Raw genomic sequence first — 11,197 nt, forward strand, 5'->3', positions numbered from 1 at the left:
CGAACGCTGGCCGCCGTGGGGAGGCTCCAGGAGTATGACATCGCTGCGAAGAGGATGGGAAGAGCCGAGCAATCGGATGCGATTCGCAAGAGACTTTGGGAGAAAGTCCAAGCCCGCGAGAATGGGCGCTAGTCCGGTACCACTGTACGGCATGATCCTCTTTACCCGATGTACGGTATGACCCGGTCTTCGTCTATTTTGAAATGGAGCATTGCATGGGAGAGCTTCTCAGTGGATGCGGCGCCCATAGCTCCGACTGCTCCTACGTGCTTGTGATCCTCAACTATCGCCTGCCATCGCTGGCGGCATTGCTGTGGCAGAGAGGTTTGATCCAAATCTTTCGCGGATGGCGCGTCGCATTGTTTTCCCTTGTTTCTTGCAGCTAGATTGCGAATGTGCGCCGATGGAGGAGCTAATCGGCTCTACAACGAGCTGCCGGTGCTTCTGGGACAGGAGGAATCGATCGTGAGAGAGGTAAGATTAATAATTGTTAGAGGTAAGAGATTTTCCCTTGTGTAGGTTCATACCGGATGCGATCATTGGGGATTTGGACTCCATTCTCCCGCAAGTGAGGCAGTTCTACGAATCAGGAGTCTGGTTTCGTTCGTTTGATTTCTGGAAAGTTTGTTTCTTCTCAGGGCACTGCTGTTCTAGACAAATCTCACGACCAAGACACGATAGATCTTCTCAAGTGCATCTCTTTCGTCGCCGAGAAATCCAATGTAAGAACTGTTTAGCCGTTTTTCTTCGTTGTTTGGCTTCTTCTTTACTATCGCGTGTGTGTTCTTCGTAACAGATGAAGATCTTGGTGGTGGGGCGTTGGGTGGAAGATTTGACCACAACATCAACGTACTCTTTTCCTTCAGGAGCTTCCGGATCATGGTCTATTTTCTTCCTAGAGACGTTCTTCACACCATCCACGTCTCGCCCGAGCTTGAAGGGCCAAATCCTCTCGGCAAGACTCAAATTCGTAAAGTACTTCCACCATTCCTCTCGATAAAATCACTGTTTCCTCGCTTACTTTCACTTTCACTATCACTTTCTTTTGTTCTCACAGTGATTTCAAAGCAAGCATTAGGGGATCATTCGCTCCGTCAAGGCAAGCCTTCGTGGCGCTCGATTTTGGTGTTAGCTACCATGCCAGAGCTTCTTCGCGCTCCGTTTTAAAGGATTAACTTTGACATCATTTAGCATGTCATGTTGAATCTTTTGTCACTTCGTGCAGCAACAAAAACTATCGTGGATAAATGGGTATGCTTTGAAAGTTTGATTAAAGCTGGGTTTCTTTCCCTTTCTGCACTGTTCCAGAAAGCACGCGTTACGAGGAATTACGACTCGCCTGTGAAGCAAGTTAGCACTGGGGAAAGCTGAGAACTTGCAAGCCGAGAGATTCAGTGTGGAGGGACGTGGTCTCGTAAGAACTGTGTGAGTAAAGGCCTCTTCGCCTGTAACTCTGGAGACCTGCAAAGGCAAGTTAAGGAACTCGAAGCCCGAGAGAGCTGCTTTCTGTGTAAAGATAAACTGGTTTCAAATAATTTGATCAACCTCAGTTACTGGTAAAAGGTCATCTCCTTGCTGGATTTCTTCACGTTGGCTTTATACCCTTTCTCGAAGTCCTTGGCAAGAACTATGTATCGGTTCCTACGCACTGCTTGCATCCCAGCTTCCTGACAAACTGCTGATATCTGGAAAGCACAAGTTCGTGGGTTTTTTCTTGTCAAAAGTCCTAATGAGCGCTTACTTCGGCAGCCGTGATCTTGTCTGGCCTCGAAATGAAGTCCTCGAAATCAACTTCATCGCTGAGGTTCATCTTGGACGTGCAAACCTGGAAAATGAGTCGCTTCTCTTGCCGATCTGGATAGGGGAACTCGATCTTCCTGTCGAGTCTTCCAGGCCTCAGTAGAGCGGGGTCCAAAGTATCAGCACGGTTTGTAGCCATGATAACCTTCACGTTGAGACATTGATCGAATCCATCCAACTGCAGGAGAACGCTTTGAGCAAAGGTTTTTAGAAAATGGAAAGGAAAGAAAAACCTGGGTAAGAAGCTCCATTAAAATTCTCTGCACTTCCCTGTCTGCGCCAGTTTGAGAATCAAAGCGAGCAGTGGCGATGGCATCTACTTCATCGATAAAGATGATCGCTGGCGCATTTGCTTTGGCAAGGTTGAAAACATCGCGCATCATCCGTGGACCCTGCACAACGTTTCGACACGAACGTTCTCCTGTTGAGAGCTTACAAAAAAAGAGTAGAAAGAACTCACCTCTCCAAGGTATTTTTGCACGAACTCTGATGCCACAACCCGGATGAAAGCAGCCGAGGTGTGATGTGCCACAGCCTTGACGAGCATGGTTTTTCCAGTTCCCGGAGCACCATACAACAAAACTCCCTTGGGTGGATCGACTCCGAGCTGCCTGTAGAGCTCAGGGTGCGTCAGCGGAAGCTCCACAGCTTCTCGAATCTCTTGCTTCTGTAACTCTAAGCCCCCAATTTCCTGCAAAACCAAAGAAAAGTTTTAGCAAATCTGGTAAAGTTTCTAGAAAAGAAAAATGATAAGCTTGAATGGAAGAAAACTAGATCAAAGGTGGTGTAAAGTTTGTCTGCAAAAGAGAAGGAAAACAAAAGGAACTTCGTACCGCATATGTGACCTCCGGTCTGAGAGAATCCATGAGAATCGACACCGAAGAGTCCACCTCCAATGGAAGAACATCCATGAGAGCCAATGAGTGCCTGTTTACACCAACCGAGCTCCCTGGCTTGAGAAGCTCTCTGTTCACAGTGCTCTGGATCCTAACATACCGAGGTGTATACTCCCACAAGACAATCGCGTGGTCCCCATCGATCACCTCCACCAAGTGGCCTATGCATAGTGGCATGGACTAGGATCTGGCAGCGTGTGAATCTCATCTCCTGCACTCTGATGAATTTAGCCACAAGTTAACTTAACTGTCCGATTATCCACAAATTAGCTCAAAGTATTTAATTTAGTCCTAAATCAAATAATAAAATTAACATATTAATATATTATTTTATCTAAATTAATTAATTTGGTGCTAAATTAAATAACTTGAGCCAACTTCTAGTCGATGTAATAAATTTGGTCATAATTTATATACTTGTAAACAACTCATTTGATTTTGATAAGTTTATTATATTTTTTAATTAATATGTTCACTCAAATTATTTAATTTACCCCAATTAATTTATTTTGCCCTAATTTGAAAAATATATTCTAAATGAAGTAAGAGCAAATTTATAATATTGAAAAATTCATGATATGAGGGCAACTGTACGGCTACGATGCCGTATACTAATATTAACGTAATGGGATTTTGGTAGCTGTTGGATTGGTTTTAATCCGGACCACTCATTCTTATATATAAGCTAGGGTTTTTGGGTTAATTGATAATTCCATGCACTCACATTGGTGGAGGTGAGAGGCAACTTTGATTGTTCATGAAAAGGGTTTGGATTTGGGATTTTGGTTTAGATCTAGCTTCTATATCTTCTAGATTTAATTTTTTCCATTTCCTTTCTTTTGTTCTTCCCTTTCAGATTTTTGTTTAGATCTAGCTTTTTGCATTGTTTAAATCTACCATTTCCTTTTAACTTTTTGTCATTTCTTTTCTTTTGCTCTTTCTTTTTTGTTTATCTTCATGGCGAATCAGCAATCTCCTCCTTTGACGCTAGAGTAGCAGTTGGTCCAATTGCTTGATGGTATGCGCTTGCAATTGAACAACCAAACTTAATTGATGGTAGCATTCACGGCATGTGGTCTAACTCCTCCTACTCTTGGTGCCAATCCTTGTGTTCGTCCAGAGTTCTTTCATGGGAATCTTGGGGATAATGTGTACCATTGGTTCGATCACTTCACGGTGATTGCCACATATCATTTTTGGGATGATGCTCGACATTTATGTGAGTTTCCCACGTGTTTCCAAGGGATGGCATTGTAGTGGTACAATGGATTGAGTGTAACCACTCGTGGGGATTAAAGTGTTCTTTCAGACGTTTTCAAATGTGCCTTCGGACATGCAGACGATTGTGATAATGCCTTTCAACAATTGCATCGTCTTCGCCAAGGGCCATCTGAGTCGATGATGCAATTTGGCGTTCATTTCTGAAGTCTTTTACTTTGTGCGGAGCCCAATATGTCGGAGCGGATCAAGCTAGAAATGTTGTGGCCAGCACTTTGTCAAGATCTTGTTAGACTTGTGCATGCACTTGCTCCTGCCACTCTTGACGATGCTCTTCGCTTGGCACAACGTTATGAGACATCGCTTCTTCCACTTCTCACTGCACGTCCTTTAGCTCTACTTCCTATGAGTGATGGTCCTATTCCAATGGAGGTTGATGCTGCTGCTACTCGAGTCCAAGGACAAGGGCGAGGACGTGGTCATGGCCATGATGTTCGTTGCTGGGCATATGATGAAGTTGGTCATACTTATCGGCGTTGTCGGTGCTTTCTAGATTGGTGACCTCCATTTTCTGTGTGGAGACCTTGGCGTCAACAACGTCCCGTTGGTGCTGCTGCAGTGGAAGGTTTGGACACCACGGTACATCTGGGAAACAAGGAGTTGCGCAAGTGATGGAGGGACCTTGCGAGAATAAATTAGTGACCCCTCCATCTTTCTTTCGGGAGTATCATCAAGGGGTTCACTTAGCACCAGTTCATCTAGTGTTTACTTTCCAAGCTCATTTTTATAAGAGGTCTTCTATTATTCTCTCCATGTTAGTTGATATAGGTTCGAGTTTATCTTCTATTGCTCGACCTGTTGCCACATGTTGTGGTCTACACTTGCATCATGTGGCGGACCCAATTTTTATTCTTTATGGCAACAGCCGTACACATGTATATGCACGACATGAGGTGGATCTAGTTGTGCATGTGGGCAATCTTGAGCTTGACATTGCGGGTGGTGCCGAGTCAAGCTTTTAACCTCATTCTTGGTATGGATTGGTTGCAGTGCAATCATGCCAAATGTGACTTTAACGCTTCTCCCCCTTGTCTCATACTTCCTTATGTTTCATCCATTCCTTTCACTTCTGTACCTCTTCGGCCCTTTACCTCTACCTTTGCTTCCATTACTTTTGTTCCCCCACTATTTTCTCCTGTGTTTCCATCTTGTTCTGCTCTTCCTTTTTCCGATCCCTCCAACAATCTTTGTGTTGTAGCTGTTGACCAGCTCACGAAAGAGTATTCTGATCTTTTTGAATTTGACTTATCGTTTGGGGCCAACATTGCCACATGTTATCCCATTCCAACTGGGGATGCTCATCCGATCAAGGTTCCGATTCATCGTAGGTTACCCAAGGAGATTAAGATTTTATGTGCAAATGTCAAGGAGATGTTAGAGAAGGGTGTTATTCGGAAGTCGCAGAGTCCTTGGGCATGTAAACCTCATCTTGTGACGAAGTCTAATGGGAGTATTCGTTTTTGCATTGATTATCGTCCATTAAATGAAGTGACAATCCCGAATGTGTACCCTCTTCTTCACACTACGGATCTCTTGGATCGTCTAAGGCGAAGTGGTTGGTTCACCAAGCTAGATCTTGCTTCTGGGTACTGGCAAGTACTGATGGCCGAAGAAGATATTCCTAAGACTTCTTTTCATATACCGTTTGGTTTGTACGAGTTTTTGGTGATGCCGTTTGGTTTGAACAATGCTCCAGCAACTTTCCAGTGGATGATGGATGAAGTTCTTTGTGATATGCCAAAAGTGACTGCTGACTTCATTGATGATGTCTTGATTCACTCGGAGGGGACGTGGGAGGAGCACATTCGTGATGTGTGTAAAGTATTGGATCAGTTACGGGATGTTAGTTTAAACCTGAAGCGGTCAAAGTGCGTGTTTGGGTCCAAGGACACAACTTATCTTAGGTACTGTATTTCTCGTAAGGGTTTGCAAGTTGATCCTGACAAATTTGCAATCGTTCTAAAGTTCCCTACTCCGAAGTGTGTGAATGATGTGCAGCGCTTCTTAGGCAAGGTGCAGTATCTCGGTTGTTTTGTGGATCATCTTTCTGATTGCACTGCACCATTGCAAGCGTTGCTGAAATCATCAACGTCATCTTTCATCTGGTCTTCAGATTTTGAGCAGGCGTTTGTGGATCTCAAAGTGTTGTCCGGTTTTGGCATATCCTAACTACACTTGACCTTTTATTTTGCCCGTAGATGCTTCTGATATTGGTCTTGGAAGTGTGTTAATGCAAGAAAGCCCAAGTGTGCCTGGTTAGCATCATCCCATTGCATATATAAGCCATACGTTACAACCAGTAGAAGTGAACTACTCCACGACAAATAAGGAGTGTTTAGCGGCAGTTTGGGGTTTCGAGAAACTTCATGCATATCTACATTGTTCTTGGACGTTACTTGAAGGTGACCATGCTGCCGTTACTTCATTACTGAAGCGGAAGAACATGGTTGGTCGTACGGCTCAGTGGGCTTTGAAGCTTCAAATATATGATTTTGATGTTGCTCATCACCCAGAGAGTTCTATGGTCGATGCTGATGCCCTTTCTCGAGCTCCTCTTCCTTCTCCACTCTCTTCTCATGTTTCTAATGAGCCTATTATTCCAGCATCTGTGGATTTTCTAGGTGAGGATTCTGTGCCGTCGGCGGTTGCTGTACTTGACGTTCAGTGTCCACAAGACGCAGAGCAAGATCTACATTCTCTTGATGAGGTTCGCAAGGCTCAAAAGATTGAGCCATGGATTCGAACGCTTCGAGATGCATTTGAGGATCTTGCATCACCTGCTGATGACTTGCCTTTCCAGCATTTACATTCTCAATATCACTTTGAAGATGGCCTTCTTTATTTTGTGGGGACAGATCCTAATGATCATTTACGACTAATGGTGCCTTCTGTCTTTATTCCGCGGTTTCTCCATGCTTACCATGATTCTCCTGTTCTAGGTGGGCATATGGGACATCGTCGTGTGACCGAGAACCTACGCAAGTCTTTTTATTGGCCGGAGAGGCGACGTGATGTTATCTGGTATGTGCATAGCTGCGTTTGGTGCCAAGCTCGTAATACTCCCCCTTGTGCTGCGGAAGGATGGTTGGAGTCAATTGCAGTTTCCCGTCCGTTTGAGTTGGTGGCATTTGATCTTATGGGACCTTTTCCACGGTCGACTGCTGGAGAAGGGAGAAAAAAAAGACAAGCTCGAGGATTCAAGCTTAGGAAAGTAAACTTGAGAGGTTCAAGGTTAGGACTGTATTCCTAACCTTGACGTGAGCAGTAGAGACTATAAAAGTAGGACTTAGAATGTTTTTAGACTGATCCCTAATACAAAATACATTGCAATACATCGTCATTCTGCCTATCTCTTGGCTCTTCACAGCAATGTCTTACTTACCCATCGCCTTCAAGGGATCAAAGGCGTGGGACTAGCACCTTCAAGCACTTGTTCACAGTCCCAACTTGGCTTGGCACAAGCAGGTAAGTGCATTCTTCTTGTAGTGTAGTTTTAGATTTAGGGACTAGATAAGATTTGAAGCTCCTAGGAAAATCTCGTGTGGACGTTTCCTCCCAGTCCAGAGATTCCAGGAGTTTTCACTGGCGACCACGGTGGGATAGAGCAGATCAAGACGATCATTTTCCCCAAAACTTCAAGGAAAACGGACCAAAGACGCTCAAGAAAATGGCATAGGAAGAAAAAGCCCCAAAAATCAAGAAAAACAAGACCGTAAAACAAAAACGGTGGAAGAGCATGAAGGAATGAAGAAAAAAAATGGAGCGTAAGACCAAAAGATGAAGAACACTTGAAGATTGAAGCCACCCAAGTCGTGGAAAACTTGGAGCGTACGCGTAACTGTTTTTGGCGAGAGGTTGAAGAAAGCGAATATTCCAAGAATCTGCGAGAAGGAAACGACCAAGGGAAAATTCTAGCGGCTGGAGATGGAGGAAGAATGAAAAAGCACGACTGCCCATTTGGAGACACAAGCTGTACAAGATACGAAGACTGCCTTTTGTGTGGTTTCAGAAATTGTGCAAAACCGTACAAGGAATGCTATCCAAAATGGCGATGTGACACTTGCAAGCAAGCAAAAGCTAGACTCCGAATCAAGGATGAAAATGCCACAGCGGGGAAGAGAAGAAAACGAGAAGAAATAGCCCAAGAAAACGACACTAAAAAGAGAGACGATAGTTTAGAACAAGCAGCGAAACAAAGCTTTAGTTGCTTACAAAAACTTCAAGAAACGATTCTGCGACTCTTCTACAAATTGTCTAGCAAATAGAAAGGATGCAAAAATGAGGAAATGTTGAAAGAAAAATATGTTTACTTCGATTTCTTTGCAACTCGAAGAATCCTGACTTGGGTGTATCGCAGACACCTCTTTCAACAAACAATTGTCGAATTCCTAGGCATACACAAACATGAAACGTTTCAACCATTAACGCTTGCTTTCAACACTGATTTGACGAGAGTCATAGCAGCAACAGAGTGTGGTACCTTTGAACCACAAGTTCGTTGGTTTGTGGACACTCTTAGATTTAGAGATTTCGAAGAGAACGCGGAATTACTTTACCGACTTCTTCAAAGTCCTCTTCGCGTAACGCTACCAACAAGCACTCTTATCGAACTATATACTATAGCATATTGGCACCGTTTAGGACGGACGAGAATAGCTGGAGAATTAAGAAATCAAGGACAAGACCATCAACAAAATCGAATTCGGAATTCGAGATTAAGAAACCGACAGGACCCTGAACTTGAGTCAAGTTCAAGGGAACGACTTGGAAACTCGAGGATAACAAGTCGAAGGAGGAGAAATTTAAGACAGGATCACAATAGGCCAAGATTAAATACAGTACCAAACTTCAACTTTGACACTGAGGTCCAACGTCGAAACCCCAGCTTAGAGCGACATATCACTCGCAACCAACAAGGAAGAGTGCGTCCAAGCAGTCTCAACATTTTAAGGAGTATTTTAGGAGATCCTGCATCAAGGATTCAAACTTATAATGCAAGAGTATTAATTGAGACTATCCCTTGGGAAGTTCGTGAAGCGATCGACTCTGATCGTGAAAGAGAACGTGCTATACGATTGAGGGCAGTAGAACGCTACCGACAAGAACAGCATCAGGGAAATGCACCATCACGAAATTAATCAAAGAGAAACTCGCGCTGGATAAACCCGCGCACACATAGGCTTAAAGCAGCAAGAAATTGCTGGAAACTATATTGTGACGTGTGAACGTCATTAGAGACTAGAAACATACGAGAATTAGGACATTAAAATACAACTACTGCTGTATTCAGCACTTTCAAATACTACCAACGACTGAGAAACACAAACACTCATAGTGAGAGCTCGCATTCCAGTACGACCAACATATTGTAAGAGACTAAAACAATTGTTCAAGAATTCAGATAGGATTGGACTCCAGAAGAGAGTTGCAATCGTTTGCATACCTGCTCGATCCCAAATTTGGAGAGCAGCACCAAATATCACTAGCGAACAGCTACACCGATCAATTTATGACACAACCGACCTCCTTCCAACAAACAAAATCGTGCTTACTTACACTACCAAATTTTTCAAATACAAGACCTTTCCTGAGCTAGACTCATGAAAGTGACCTCGAGAAGAAACTCGGGAAGAATCGAGAAAGAAAAACTCGATTGAAGACTCAAGACACAAGAGCTTGACTTCGCATTTCTACTACAAAAACAAACTTGCAGAAGACTCAAGACATAAGAGCTTGACTTTGCAATCTATGAAGAACAACAATTGACTACAGACAACTTAGGCAAAACATAAATTCAGGAAACTTACCTCAACAATCAAGTTGAGAAGACTTAGCAAACTGAATGTACAAACACAAACCAGACCCAATCAAGATCCGGGAAAGAGATCTTCGACAAAAGAATCGAGAAGTGAAAAAGGAAGAGATAGGAAAAGAGAAACTAGAACAACAACAGCAACAAATTTTAGAAACAATATTAGAGAAGTACGACAAGGAGGATAAAGAAATTCAAGTTGCCGAGTCAAGCAACTCAGCCAACGATAACAAAGAACTAAATAGTGAAGACGCCCCAAAGTTTGAGGCATTTGAAGAAGCCGAATACATAGTACCAAAGTTTTACTCAAATCCAGACTCACCAGAACAACAATTTCACCAACAAAGTCTACAACTTCAAATGGCAATCATCAACCCAGCGACAGCCATAGGGAACATGATTTCCTATCCCATTTTTACTGGTGGAAAAACCGAAGATGCAAACCAGCATCTTAAACAATTTGATCAAATTGTAAAGATGAACAAACAGGAAATGCATCGGGAAATACTTTTCCCATACACACTTAAGGGAAAAGCACTCGATTGGCATAATACACTCGATGATGCTTTGACCCATGATGAAAAGGTCACACAATTCAAGGAGCAATTCCAGACTGGTGGAACTCCAGAAGAACACTATGAGATCATCAAAAACTTCAAGCAAAAATCACGTGAAGGAATTCAAGATTACACTCGACGATTTAAGTTTCATGCAAAGCGCTGCAAGGATTTGATAACAGATAAAGGAAAGAGCTTATCCTATATCCAAGGACTCAAAGAAATCTATAGAAACATGGTAGCAATTGCTGCTGCAACAGAGAATCCAGATGATGAAAGTGTTGATACACTCTCCAAAGAAATCCTCACATTGGAAAAGAGATTCAAGAAATTCACAAAAGCTATACCTTCACAAACCGATGACGGTTCAGATGATGAAGAAGAGGAAGAAATACACATTAAGACAAAGAAGAAAACACCAAAAGACCAAGACTTGAAGGATATAATCAAGAAAATCTCACAAACCGAACTCAAAGCAGGAGTGTGGTGTACAAAGTGTAAAAATGAAGGACATACATATTTGGAATGCAAATTTCAGCTTCCAAAATGTCAAATTTGTGATAGAGAAGGCCATATAGCCAAGAATTGCCGATTTAGGAATACAATGGAAGTTTCAAGAATCGAGAATGCTCCTCGACAAGAGCCCAATCCTCAATATCAAGGAAACTGGAATCAAAACGTGCGACCACCACGAAATCAACCTCCAAGATATAACAATTATTATCAACGTGATGATAATTTCTATAATCAAAGACAAAACTATTACCAGCGAGACAATAGCAACTACAATAGAATACCCCCTCAAGATCAAAGACCAAACAACTATCCTGAAATTATGGAAGAAACTACAATAC

At 42.8% G+C, this 11,197-nt stretch overlaps 1 protein-coding gene and 1 pseudogene across 1 annotated transcript; one reads left to right on the forward strand and one right to left on the reverse strand.

Moving 5' to 3' along the window:
* Window positions 1-199: 199 nt before the first annotated feature.
* On the forward strand, window positions 200-1,371 carry LOC9649410 (annotated as a pseudogene).
* Window positions 1,372-1,550: 179 nt separating this feature from the next.
* On the reverse strand, window positions 1,551-2,873 carry LOC9648720 (26S proteasome regulatory subunit 6B homolog). Its single transcript, XM_024660185.1, has 5 exons — window positions 2,634-2,873; window positions 2,261-2,491; window positions 2,034-2,192; window positions 1,742-1,978; window positions 1,551-1,685 (listed from the first exon to the last, which is right to left on the reverse strand). Exons 1-5 carry the CDS (start codon window positions 2,871-2,873, stop codon window positions 1,551-1,553), a joined length of 1,002 nt encoding a protein of 333 aa, XP_024515953.1.
* Window positions 2,874-11,197: the final 8,324 nt, after the last annotated feature.

This window comes from Selaginella moellendorffii, unplaced genomic scaffold, assembly GCF_000143415.4.
Source record: "Selaginella moellendorffii unplaced genomic scaffold, v1.0 SELMOscaffold_73, whole genome shotgun sequence".
Lineage (NCBI taxonomy): Eukaryota > Viridiplantae > Streptophyta > Lycopodiopsida > Selaginellales > Selaginellaceae > Selaginella > Selaginella moellendorffii.

Excerpts from the sequence above, each read along its gene's own strand:
- LOC9648720 (XM_024660185.1), bottom strand. The coding sequence starts at position 2,873 with ATGCCACTATGCATAGGCCACTTGGTGGAGGTGATCGATGGGGACCAC. Across the intron at positions 2,193-2,260 it reads TGCAAAAATACCTTGGAGAG|GGTCCACGGATGATGCGCGA; the intron begins GTGAGTTCTTTC and ends AACGTTGTGCAG. Across the intron at positions 1,686-1,741 it reads ACAAGATCACGGCTGCCGAA|ATATCAGCAGTTTGTCAGGA; the intron begins GTAAGCGCTCAT and ends TGTGCTTTCCAG.